The sequence below is a fragment of the Cetorhinus maximus genome, chromosome 12, assembly GCF_964194155.1.
Source record: "Cetorhinus maximus chromosome 12, sCetMax3.hap1.1, whole genome shotgun sequence".
Classification (NCBI taxonomy): domain Eukaryota; kingdom Metazoa; phylum Chordata; class Chondrichthyes; order Lamniformes; family Cetorhinidae; genus Cetorhinus; species Cetorhinus maximus.
The window spans coordinates 98,450,276-98,464,607 of NC_135890.1; the positions used below are offsets into that span (position 1 = coordinate 98,450,276).

At 39.1% G+C, this 14,332-nt stretch overlaps 1 protein-coding gene across 3 annotated transcripts in view; it reads right to left on the reverse strand.

The window, feature by feature from the left end:
• The window catches only part of atxn2 (ataxin 2), a 119,042-nt gene that overhangs the window by 73,733 nt on the left and 30,977 nt on the right, over window positions 1-14,332 (reverse strand). For 2 of the 3 annotated variants that reach the window (XM_078554222.1, XM_078554223.1), the window contains exons 1-2: window positions 10,332-11,348; window positions 3,704-3,763 (exon numbers count right to left, since the gene is read on the reverse strand). In XM_078554222.1, the coding sequence (XP_078410348.1) occupies window positions 3,704-3,736 (33 nt within the window). In that variant the 5' untranslated portion in view covers window positions 3,737-3,763; window positions 10,332-11,348. Of the gene's footprint in view, window positions 1-3,703; window positions 3,764-10,331; window positions 11,349-14,332 lie in introns of those variants that run through there. The other variant, XM_078554221.1, reaches the window with a different exon arrangement.

A 14,332-nucleotide genomic window follows, 5' to 3' on the forward strand; every position in this document is an offset into this window, starting at 1 on the left:
GGTCAAACTAATTAACACTTAGAAAGGCATGAGCTAATTAGAAACAATTAATATACATTTGTAAAGGGCAGATCACACTTGGCTAATTTACTTGTCTTTGAGGAAACCAAGATATGACGAAAGAAAAGGAAATGTAATGGATGTTGCCTATACTGATTTCTGGAGTTTTTCAATAAGCTATTATGCAAATAAGCAGGAATACAAATGACTAGTGAATAGAAAGCAAAGAGATGTGAATGAATGATTCAGTTTGGTGGCACACAATTAGTGGTGTGCCTCAAAGGTCTGTGCAGGAACCAAATAATTTGGACACAAGAACGAAAGGAGCAATGTTTCTGATACTAAATTATGTGGCATAGCAAACTGAGCAAGAATGGGCAGATACATGTCAGGTGCCATTCAGGTAAATATGAATTGGTATATTTTGGGGGAAAGATAATTCAAAGGAAGTATATGCTAAAGATATGTAAATCTTTAAAAGGCAGGAGTGCAAGCAGAAACAGCCACTAAAATGAGATTCCAGGTTCAATCATAGGGATATTGAATATAGAGGAAATGAAAGTATGCTGATTTTATACAGGATGTGGTTAGATAACAATTGGAATGGCATAACTTTATAAGAAAGATTTTGGAGTCATGAAAAAGGTATAAAGATTTACAAAAATTATACCAGAGTGAAAAGTTATAGCTATGAAGCTCAAAAGTTTGCCTTAAAAAAAAAAACAAAAGGCTAGAGGGCGTAACTAATTTCAAATTTCTGAAAGATTGTTAGAAAAATAAAACCTTGCATTAATATAATTCTTCTCATGTCCTCAGTGTGACCTATAGTGATTTACTTCTGAAGTGAAATCACTGATATTGCCAAATGTACCATTTTCTGTACAGCGAGATTCCACAAACAGCAACCAATTGATCTGCTTTTAATGATGTTAGTTGAAGGAACAATTGTGGCCAGATTCCCTGTTCTTCAACAAATAGCGCCATGGGATTGATTAGATTAGTTACTCTGGTGTAGAAGCTCAGTTTAACATCTCATCTGAATACAAGCACTTCCCAACAATGTTGCATTGCTTCAGTACTGCACTGAAGTGTCAGTTTAGCTTACATGGAGTACAGCAGAGGAGTGCTACAAACTGTATTAAGTTAACAGTTACAAATAGTGTAATAGGTAAAAAGCACCAGTCTGACAAGTCAGTGCCAAGGCATCTCAAAATTACCAGAAAAATGAGGAAGCTAGAAATTTGTCCTCATAAGAGGAGTCATACGGATGTCATGAAGAGATTAATGTCTATAATGTTATTGGAAATTATATTTTTTAAATATAGAGTTTAGTGGTGTCTGTGTGTATATGTCTTAATTGGATTAAAGCCAGCTGGTCTAGAAGCTTTGATGTATAGAAAGGAGGAGGTTTGGAATAGTGATTAGATAAACATGGGGAAGTTTAGAAACACAAGTGTCAAGGGGGCAATTTGCATTTTTAAATTAAGCATTCAAAAGAATGGGTGAAATCTTGCACCTAGCTAGAAGATGTCAAGCAATGTGTTTATTCTTACTAATGAAATTGGTGGAATGGAAGGGTATTATTTTTGGCCCAGTGATACAATGAAAACTTTACATTCAAAGGAAGAACAAAAGGAATAAACAGAAAGGAGATTGTGTGTGTAAGTCAGAGGCATTTAAGATCTAACCAGTCTGTACGACTCCAACTGTGTCTGCAAGGAACCAACTTGCAAGGAACCTCATTTTGAATTCGCAAGTTTAAACATGTTTTGCCTGGCGTCTTTTTAAATTTATGAGTTTTACTGTTGCCTTAACGGGGGTATAACTGAGAGTCAGATTATTTAGGGGATTTTTGTAGTTATTATAGTAGTAATTTTGTAGACATATGTATGTGCTTACAATTTTTATTGTATTAATAAATGTTTAATTTAGTTTTATAAAAAACCTCATCAGACTCGGTGGTCTTATTACTACGGAATTCAAAGCCTGCATCTCAAAACATACAAATTGCAAAAATAGGTTATGACAGTTGTTTCAAGTTTCCCTCTGAGATTTGAGCAACTCAGCCTTTACCATCAGCTATGTCATAATACGGACTTGAAACGTTAACTCTTTCTCTCTCCACAGATGCTGTCAGACCTGCTGAGTTTTTCCAGCATTTTCTGTTTTTATTTCAGATTTCCAGCATCTGCAGTAATTTACTTTTAACAAAGAATTAGGGGTAGGCCGTGTGGCCCCTCGAGCTTGCTCCAACATCTTATAAGATCATGCCTGATCTGATTGTGGCCTCAACTCCACATTACTGCCTGGCCCCCATAACCCTCGACTCTTGCTGATCAAAAATCTAAGTCAGCCGTGAACATATTCAATGATCCAGCCTCCACATTTCTCCTTACTTCAGTTTTAAATGGAGGTCACTAATTTTTAAACTGTGTGCCCTGGTTCTGGACTCCCCCACAAGGGGAAACATCCTCAGCAGCTACCCTGTTGAGTCTCCTCAAGGTTTTGTATATTCCAATAAGATCACTCCTCATTCTTCTAAATCCAATGAGTATGGACCCAACTTTTCCTCATAAAATAAACCCTTCACCCAAGGAATCAGTTGAGTAAACCTTCTCTGAACTGCTTCTAATGTAATTATATCTTTAAGTAAGGAGACCAAAGCTGTATAGCTGGGACATGCTGTTTGATATGATCCGCCAGTTTTTAAGATATGCAGCTTACATACCTAGCATCACATTGGCACTGAAATTCATATACCACATTTGGCCATCAAGCTAAATTTCAGTGCCAGTGTGATGTTAGGTATGTAGGCCGTACATCCCAAAGACTGGTGGATCGTATCAAAGCATGTCCCAGCCATTGCTCACAACAGGCAGGCTACAGACCATATCCAACCAGCCTGTGCTTGCAAAACTCAAAACACAGTGTCCAACGTTAGATACGATTCTGCGATTGGACAACATTTGCTAGATAATTCTCAATGTGCTAAGAATTACGCTGACAACCAATTCAAGATTGTTAGTTGGGCTCGCAATGTGATGCATCTGCCTGTACTGAAAGCTACATATATTAATACACAGGGTCCTGTTCTTTGCAGATAGAAAGAACATGTACATACATTGCGTCTGTTTCAGCTAAACAAAATAAATGAATGACAGCCATTCACTGACTCATTCCTCAGAGCAATGTCTTGACCAATCGGGGTCAAGCTGCTGGTTTAAATTCAAAAAATGCTTGACAGTTAACTGTCAGTCACCAGTGGTGCATTCTCCATGGCAATGCAACTTGCCAACCAATCAGCATTCTCTTCACATACAATATAAATTGTTGTTTCCCCCATATTCTTGTGAGTGTCCTGATAAGTGCAAGACGAAAAGCTTAGACATGTCTCTTTTTTCAGCAATACCCATGCTAATATGTTACCCCACACAACTTGAGCTCTTATTTTGCTGAGTAACCTTTAATGTAACATTTTCTCACTTGAGTTATTAGAACATGAAGCATTTTACAACAAGATAAAACTTACATCATAATTTGTAAGAAAAGTCATTTTAGTATTAAAAAAAATATATATATATATATATATATATAGTTACAGAGAAATGGTATTAACGTAGAAAGCTCCACTTATGGAAGTTTTATTGTGATCACTTACGTTGAGAACAAGAAGTTTTAAAATTATTCACAAATGTATACTTACTACAACTGATGTAAGAATGTGAACCATACGCATGTTTGCATATATTCCATCATATGGAATCTGGGAAGAAACAAAAATCAAGACATTATCAATTAGTGCATTAAACTAATTTGGCAAGGTAAATTATTTGTTTTGATTGTGCATAAGCTTACTTAGAAATTCTGTTCAGGATTCACCAAGCAAATTATATCATCCTAACAATTCATTGTATATCACTGCCATTTAACATAGTAAAAATTAGGTCAAACAGACTTATTAAAGTGGTCAACCTAGTTAGAAGACAGACGTGAAAATGTCAGATGGCCCTTAATCAGAGTTGAACAAATTCAACGGTCCATCACAACTTTAGGCAAATTGGAAAGATTTTACAAAATCTAGCTAAAATTTGAAGATTATTTTGTTTGAAAAGGCTGCAAGGCAGGCAATTTTGACTTTTTTTTAATGAAAGTACAGATTCATGATTGCAATCCACTGGCTGGAAGTTTTATTGATGGCTCAACTAGCCACATATATCCTTAGGAAATGCATCACATAGATACATTAGATTGGCTGCCTTTTTGTATGACAATCGAGCTCTCTCCCCACAAAGGTAGTACTGAATGTTGTGGTATCCATCAAATTTTCAAAATTATTTGTGGTTCAAAGACAAATTGTGACTGCCCAAGTCAGCAATATCCATCAGTAGCAAAGTACACAGGCAAGGAAGATGTCGGGTTTGATCAAGGCCTGTAACAGGTTAGATGAAAAGTGGGCAAAGATGAATGAGGTTCACTGTCCTTGGGCTTGGGAAGAGAGAAAATACTAACTACTGCACCTGATCACTATCCAAAAACATCCATCAGGTGAGGCCTGGGTTGAGCTCAGCTCTAATACAAATGCACAACCTGCCAACATTCATTGTCTAAATTCACAGATTAACAATGGTAACTTGGGAGGAGATCCTCAGGTAACCATCACCTGTACCCCAAGAAGTAGTCAACAACCTTCGGAGATGAGAGGAGAAAACAGTTAAGGAAAATAAAACAGAATTGTGTTACTTGAAAAGCTTAAGTTGTGTCATAAAAATGTGTTGCATCTGTATTCCTGATTTCATTCTCTGTACTTCATTTTAGAATAAATCCATATTCATACTTACTAGTTAAACCTACTGTAACATGAGCCAGAAGACAACACTGTTCACCCAGCTAAACTCAATTAACGCCACTATCAGATGAGGTAGAGATACTCCTTCTCCGGCAGGGCACCTCTAACTTGCTCCCTCCCCTTTCAACAGGCTTGCTTACTCCATCCCTATAACAGATTATTGAGTAATATTTGCAGTATTTCATCTGTCAGTAGCACACACTTCACAAACTTAACTTGTGGTTGATAATGGCTCTCAGCAAATCAGCCTCTGCAGTTTCAATCACTTCCATTGGTCCATGCTACTTCAGAAACGGCTCTATTTTTTCCTGTTGCTTCTTTGGAATTAGCTGATCCCCTCCATGAAAACTATTAGACTGACCATTAATAATAGTGCTGAATGCAGATCCTAATGTAACATCCTATAGTTCCACTGCCGAAAACCACTGTGTAGTCAAAGTATTCATAATTCTGCCAATAATCGCCAATCCATCTCCAGCTCTCTAGGGAGGCCAGTATATACACAGATAGCACCTGGCAGCGACAAACTGCAAAGTACACCAAAAGCACATCATCACAGGTGGGGCACAGATTGCTACTGCTAATCAGCCCAAGTGATTCCAACTTCCTTTATTTTTTCTTCACAAAGGTTGCGCCAAGAGCAAACTTAAGTAATTCCGATAACTATGATTTTAAAAAGTTGTCAAAAATATTTCAAAGGTAGACTATTTTAGCAAACACTGGAGTCACGCAACAACAGCTTAAGAATTACGCAACCTAGTTAAGATCAAGAATTCCATAGCACAAAGCAGAACGGATATAAATCCATATCCCAATGAAGTTTGAATTTGTTGTGCTTCTCCCTAGTCAACTTGTTCAACTTTCTCAGTTCTCAAAATTTCTAATTCACACATTGTCGTTTGGTAGCACAGAGCCTGAGTATTGCTGGAAAAAAAGACTTTTTTGTCAAAGCTTTTCATCTTGCACTCATCAGGACAGTTTGCAAGAATACCAACTGCAAAGGGAACAACAATTTATACTGTATGAGAAGAGTGTGCTGATAGGTTGGCAAGTGGACCTTGATTGGCAGAGGCAGTGTCATGGAGAATGCACCAGTTGGTGACTGACAGTTAACTGCCAAGTATTGTTTAAAATTTAAACCAGACAGCTTGCCTCTGATTGGTCAAAGCACTGCCCTGAGGAATAAACCAGTGAATGGCTGTCACTTATTTTGTTTAGCTGAAACAGGCACAAAGTGTGCACAAGTTCTTTGTTTGAAAAGAACAGGGCTCTGTGTATTAATATATGTAGCTTCCAGTACATGCAAATGTGCCACACTGTGAACCCAACAGACAATCTTAAAATTGATTGTCAGTGCAATTCTTAACACACTGAGGATTATTTAGCAAATGTTGTCCAATTGCAGAATCACACCTAATAATTGGACACTATTTTGAATTTTGCAAGCACAGGCTGCTTGGGTACGATCTGTACCTTGTCCGTTGCAAACAGCGGAAGGGTACTGTTGTTTGATATAATCCGCCAGACTTTGGGATGTATGGCCTAGATACCTAGCATTACACTGGCACTGAAATTCATATGCCACGTTACTCATTTGTAAGATAGGCAGAACATCTTTTTGAAAAATGTCTCTTTCTTTAACAATTCACACATTATGGCCTCAACCTGTTTTGTTAAACTATTCCCATTTTTCTCCTTCTTCCACCCACAACCTGCCAGTTCATCAGCTTTTGGTGCCCAATTTAATGCAATCCTAAAGATTTCTCTATTTCATATGCTTTCATTTTCTCTCATACTTGAAATTAAACACGCTAAAAATGCCCCAAATTGTATTCCACATGTTCATCTATTATTAGTATCAAACCATATGAAAGATCAAGGCTTAGAAGGCTTGCTGTAAACTGCCAAAGTATACCATCAGCATTACTTTGATAGGAAAATGTAGCACAGAAAGAAGTACACACATCCAGTCATTACCTACTTCAAATAAGGCATAGCAGCATATCCCTTCTGTTTAAACCGTGGATATTTTTCCCCCATCTGGTCCTTTAAATCATGCATGTAACTCCAAAGATAATGCAGTGTTGTGCATGCAATTAACCATGATCTCAATGAAGATCAAGCTGTTTTTATCGCAGCCCTCAAAAGTTTACTGAATACTGGATAAATTCACAAGCTTCACTTCATACTTGCCATTTACTAACATGAACTTTTAATTACACAGCTCTGAAACATTAGGAAATATGATTCATTTCTTCAAAGATTGGGCCATATATTTTACTGTATTTAAGGAGAGATTTAAATACTATGACACTATAATGGGAACCAGGTGAAATTCTTTACTATAGTGTCTGGATAACTTTCCCCAAGCTAATGCCATTTCAATAAAACCTAAACTGAAAACAATATAATGAATATGCCCCATGAAGGTTAGCAAAACTTAAAATGTAGCACCTCTACCTCTGCACCACATTCCCAAGTGGAACTTTTGAGTCAAAAATATTGATTAATTTCCCAATTTAGTGGTACTTTCTTACCACAAAACTAAAGCTTATTAGTCATCAAATGTTCACTATTGGGTGCTAGAAAGATCTTCCATCAGACTACCCTCACTTCTAACCAGTATTTGGTAGATTTTTAAATCCCCAAATAATGAGTCTGCTTTGATCTGCTGCATGGGCTTAATTTAGGTTCCTACTGACAACTTGCTGGTGTAATTTTATAATTGCCAGATGATCTATTATTATACTAATTTTCCAACACATCCTTGAAAATTTGTTTACAACCACCTTCATGATTTGAACTTGGCTGATCGTCTCTCCCACCATTTTGACTAAATTGTCAGTTTTCATTGACAAATGAGTCTAACAGCCACATTAAATGTTGACAAAGCATCCATCGAGAGAAAATTTACATAGCACTGCACCCGACCTTCAATTCAAAGCAGTTCTTATCTAGTCCTATATTAAATACACTCATACAACTTTTTCCTTTGACTATACATGCCCGCTGCAATTTTATCCCCAGGTATGCCCTTCCTTCCATATTAGAAATAGTAGTGGTTTTTCCGCATGGAGTAAATAGCTTCAACACTGGCTATTCTAAAGCTCCATTTCCACTCACCGTGGTGTTACTAAGCATACTACAGAGTTTTGTTTGCATTTCCCATTTGACCCCACATGTAATCATATTGTTTATGCAGCATTGTGATGTACTGCTGATTCTGTACAAGCTTTCTTTTGCAGTCATCCAAAAAACACCAGCTGATTGCTGTACAGCACTGTACGGCAACACCATTGCGCCTCATGAAACAAAGCTCCATTCTTGTCTCACCTTGAACTCAAATATTTTCCATTCTGCAGGTATGCTATGCTTTTGCTCATTGCACAGCCATTTTTATCATCTTACATAGAAGGAACAACATAGAAACAGGCCATTCAGCCCAACTGGCCTGTACCAATGTTTATGTTTCACATAAGCCTCCTCTTATCTCATCTAACCCTATGTGGATAACCTTCTATTCCTTTCTCCCCCACGTGCTAATCTAGCTTCTCCTCAAATGCATCTATGCTATTTGTCACAATAATTCTTTGTGGTGGTGAGTTCCACATTCGAACCACTAAGGTGAAGAAGTTTCTTCTGAATTTACCATTGGATTTAGTGACTATCATATTTGTGCCCATAAATGTGGGACTCATCCACCACCCCCACCAACAGAAACATGTTAATTGTCTATTTGTTTGAACACTTCCATAATCCTACACAACCTCAATCAAGTTCCTTTTCGTCTTTTTGTCTGGAGTACTTGTGCTTAATTTCATGCTCAATTTCTAGGTGAACTTGAAATGTGTGCCTTTGAAATGTTTTCTTTGGCAAAGGCATATCAGCCCCAACAATACACACATCATACTTACATTAATTTTATAGGCGACAATTTGATTGCTTATATTTTCTACAAAACAACTTGTACTGTGATGCTGAACAAAAACAAAAATACCTGGAAAAACTCAGCAGGTCTGACAGCATCTGCGGAGAGGGATACAGTTGATGTTTCTGATGAAAGGTCATACGGACTCGAAACGTCAACTATATCCCTCTCCGCAGATGCTGTCAGACCTGAGTTTTTCCAGGTATTTTTGTTTTTGTTCTAGATTTCCAGCATCCGCAGTATTTTGCTTTTATCTGTACTGTGATGCTGTTACTTCCCTTTTCTTTCCCCAATAGTAATACCAGTAACCATCTTATGGTACCAACTCTAATGTTCACTAGTAGTTGCCTTATTGTCATGCTGCCTAAAATGTCCTTCTTTAATCATATCAGCATCATCACTACTTTAGGCATTTCAGTATATTAGACCCAAGAGGCAACTGAAGTTATTAAAAAGGGGAATCTTGGGTTATATAGGTTGTACTGCATTAAAAACTGACTTTCAGCTTAAGAAACTGGTGAGTACAAAAACAAGTGCATCAAATGCACTAAATAGCACTTAATGCAGCAAGATGGGGATTTATTATATAGCCATTTATGTTATATTTATCCCACAGCACTGTTTAGGGAAACCCAGACCTTTTGTACAATGAAAGAGAGCACTCCTTCTTATGGAGCCCCAAATACCACCTAAATTATTGTTTCCAAGAGCACTTCAAGTAACATGCCCATGTAAACATTGCTGCCAAAGGGCAGTAATACACTGAACCCATCTGCACAGGGCGGCAGTGAAGGTGTTTACAGCTGTTTACCTGTACAGACCTCGTCAACTAGGCTTGGCAGAGGGTAGGGATAACTACAAACTAGGATTGAAAAATTAAGAGCAGGTAGCATAATAGCTTTTGATTACTCTCCCAATAACTTCAGCTGGAAGTAAATGTAAGGACTTCAGAGTTAGCATGCTAACAATACATTATTTAAACTCACGTCTTTAGCCAAGTCCAAAACTAAACAGGAGGCAAAATAGATAAGGAGCAGAGTGTAGCTTCTGATATTTGCTTTGCTGATGAAAGTTAATTGAAAGCTTTCAAAGTTGGAAATTACAAAATGCGAAGCAATGGGAAAAAAAGCTGTTAAAATATGATTTTAGTTTTCTCCAAGTATTCCTTGGTTGCTTTCGAAACTGGAAAGAGAATATCACTCATACAGGAACAACACCCTCTGCTGGTTCTTAGAAGACAGGTTTGTCACTGCACATGACAACATAAGCAAGTACACTACCAGACACAATAAAAATCTTACTTTGTAGAAGACTGATTTATCATAGCAAAACCATACTTTTGATTCCAATTACTATCTATAAACACAATCTAAAGGGAACTAGTACAGCATGACAAACACGTTGCTGTGCAAGTTACTATATGAAGACACAATCTTCATAAATTTTAATCAAATATTTAATCTTCTTTACTCATGTATCTCATTAAAAATTGCTAATTATGTTTAGCAGCCAGCAAAAAATACATCAAAATGTAGATATGTAAAGTTTTGTACTTACAGTAGACTGTAGAGGTCCTTTTCCACTGCTGCGTCCTCTGGAACAACATTATTACATTCATGTTAGGTTCAAAAGCATTAGCAAGACAGTATAATAATATTCTAAAATGTCTTCAAACCAGGTCGGATTGAAATTCAAGCATTACTCGATCTAATCACTTTCACAATAAGAAATATTTTACTCCAGGAAAGGGCTGTGTACATGCAATTATATTATAATAAATAAAATTACTACTCCCAACGAAAGATTTTTCATAAACCTGTAGTCACAAACAAGCTGATGGAAAGAACAGCCATTCTCATCAGTTTAATTCAAACCAATGCAATTGATTACATTTCCGTACCAATTAACTTGAATTGTGTTGAACACTGCTGTTGGTCTAACCTTGCAACAGCCAGGTAGAAGCTAAACTGAACAATCTTGGTCTAACCACCTTAAAAGTACTTACATTAGGTTACTTTTTTTATATTATTCATTTGCAGATTATGGGCATTTCTGACACTGCCAACATATATTACCCAAAGGAAGGTGGTAGTAAACTGCCTTCTTGAACCACTGCAGTGTATGTCAAGGTATTCCCACAATGTCAGAGTCACACAGGTCTACAGTGCAGAGAAAGGCCCATCGAGTCTGCACTGGTCAAACAAGTACCTAACTATTCTAATCCCATTTTCCAGCACTAGGCCAATAGCCTTGTATGCCATGGCAACGCAAGTGCACATCCAAATACTTCTTAAATGTTATGAGGGTTTCTGCCTCTACCACCCTTTCAGGCAGTGAGTTCCAGATTCCCACCACCCTCTGGGTGAAAAAATTCTTCCTCACATCCCCTCTAAACCTCCTTCCCCTTACCTTAAATCTATGCCCCCTGGTTATTGATCCCTCCACCAAGGGGAAAAGTTCCTTCCTGTCTACCCTATCTATGCCCCTCATAATTTTACCCACCTCAATCATGTCCCCCCTCAATCTCCTCTACTCCAGGGAAAATAAACCCAGTCTATCCAATCTCTCCTCATAACCAAAACTCTCCAGCCCAAGCTACATCCTGGTAAATCTCCTCTGCACTTTCTCTAGTGCAATCACATCCTTCCTATAATGCGGATTCCAGAACTGCACGCAATACTCTAGCTGTGGCCTAACCAGCGCTTTATACAGTTCCAGCATAACCTCCCTGCTCTTATATTCTACGCCTCGGCTAATAAAGGCAAGTATCCTATATGCCTTCTTAACTACCTTACTTACCTGTCCTGTTACCTTAAGGGACTAGTGGACATGCACACCAAGGTTGCTCTGATCCTCAGTACTTCCCAGGGTCCTACCATTCATCGTGTATTCCCGTGCCTTGTTTGTCCTGCCTAAGTGCGTCATCTCACACTTATCCGGATTAAATTCCATTTGCCACTGATCAGCCCATCTGACCAGCCCAACTATAGCCTCCTGTAATCTAAGGCTATCCTCCTCATTATTTACCATCCCACCAATTTTCACGTCATCCGTGAACTTATTGATCAACCCTCCTACATTCAAGACTAAATCGTTTATATATACCACAAACAGCAAGGGACCCAACACCAATTCCTGTTGAACCCCACTGGACACAGGCAACCAGTCACAAAAACACCCCTCACCCATCACCCTCTGCTTCCTGCCACTCAGCCAATTTTAGATCCAATGTGCCAAAATGCTTTGGATCCATGGGTCCTTACCTTCGTTATCAGTCTCCCATATGGGACCTTATCAAAAGCCTTGCTGAAGTCCAAGTAGACTATGTCAAATGCATTGACCTACACATCTGGTCACCTCCTCAAAAAATTCAATCAAATTGGTCAGACATGGCCTCCCCTTAACAAAACCATGCTGATCGTCCTTGATTAATCCCTGCCTCTCCAAGCGTAAATTAATTCTCTCCCTCAGAATTGCTTCCAATAGTTTCCCCACCATTGAGGTTAGACTGACTGGCCTGTAGTTCCCTGGTTTATCCCTTCCTCCCTTCTTGAATAACAGTGCCACATTGGCTGTCCTCCAGTCCTCTGGCACCTCTCCTGTGGCCAGAGAGGTATTGAAAATTATTGCCAGTGCCCCTGCTATCTCCTCCCTTGCCTCACTCAACAGCCTGGGGTACATTTCATCCGGGCCTGGAGATTTATCTACATTTAAATCTGCCAGACCGCTTAGAACCTCCTCCCTTTCTATGCTAATTTCTTTAATTATATCACAGTCCTTCTGCCTGATTTCCACGTCCACATCGTCCCTCTCACTTGTGAACACAGGTAGAACCCTACCTACGTCTTCTGGCTCCGCACACAAATTAGCACTATGGTCCTTAATGGGCCCTACTCTTTCCCTAGTTATCCTCTTACTCTTAATGTACTTGTAACATAACTTTGGATTTTCCTTTATTTTACCTGCCAATGTTTTTTCATGCCCCCTTTGTGCTCTCCTAATTTCCTTTTTAAGTCACCCCTACACATTCTATACTCCTCTAGGGCTTCCACTGTTTTGAGTCCTCGGTATCTGCCATGTGCCTCCCTTTTTCTCTTTATCCAATCCTGTATATCCCTCGACATCCAGGGTTCCCTGGATATGTTGGTCCCACCCTTTGTCTTTACTGGAATATGTTTGCCCTGAACTCTCCCTATTTTCTTCTTGAATGAGTCCCACAGCTCTGAAGCAGATTTACCTAAAAGTAGCTGCTCGCAGTCCACTCTGGACAAATCATATCTGATCTTATTAAAACTGACCTTCCCCCAATTTAAAACTCTATTTCTGGCCCATCCTTGTCCTTTTCCATAACTCCGTTAGATTCAAGGTTGTTATGAGCACAACCTGCAAAATGCTCCCCCACTGATACCTCTACCACTTGCCTGGCTCCATTCCCTAAAATTAAGTCCAGGACCGCCCCCTCTTTTGTAGGACCTTCTACGAACTGGCTTAAAATGCTCTCCTGGATACACTTTAAGAATTCCACTCTCTCTAAACCTATCACACTTTGACTAACCCAGTTAATGTTGAGGAAGTTAAAATCCCCCACTATTACTACCCTATTATTTTTACACTTCTCTGAAATTTGCCTACATATCTGCTCTTCTATTTCTCTGACTGTTTGGGGGCCTACAGTACACTCCCAGCAATGTGGTTGCTCCTTTTTTTGTTTTTCAGTTCTACCCATATGGCTTCATTTGAGGAGCCTTCTAATATGTCATCTCTCCTTACTGCTGTAATTGATTCCTTGATCAATATTGCGATACCCCTTCCTCTTTTACCTCCTTTCCTGTCTCACCTGAAGACCCTATATCCTGCCCCTCTCTCAACCATGTCTCTGTGACAGAAATGACATCATACTTCCATATGTTAATTTGTGTTAATCATCTGCCTTATTCATCAGACTCCTTGCATTAAAATAAATACCATCCAACCTTGCTAAACTCCCTTGTGCATTAACTGGCCTATAATTTCTATGTCTTCCAGGCTCACTTGCTCTCTCTTCTAATTTGGCTGTGCATCTCCTCCTATTGAACCTCCTCTCAGGATTCCATCCCTCTGCCAAGTTAGTTTAAACCCTCCCCAACAACACTAGCAAACCTCCCCACAAGGATGTTGGTCTCATTCCGGTTCAGGTGCAACCTGTCCACCTTGTACAGGTCCCACCGCCACTAGAAATGGTCCCAATGTCCCAGAAATCTAAAGCCCTCCCCTCCTGCACCATCTCCCCAGCCACGCATTCATCTGGACTAACCTCCTATTTCTATACTCACTAGCGCCTGGCACCAGAAGTAATCCAGAGATTACTACCTTTGAGGTCCTGTTTTTTAATCTAGCTCCCTAAATTCTGCTTGCAGGACCTCATCTCTCTTTCTACCTATGTCATTGGTACCAATACGTAGCACGATCGCTATCTGTTTTCCCTCCCCCTTTAGAATGCCCTGCAGCCATTCAGTGACATCCTTGACCCTGGCACCAGGGAGGCAACATATCATCCTGGAGTCACGTCTACGGCCGCA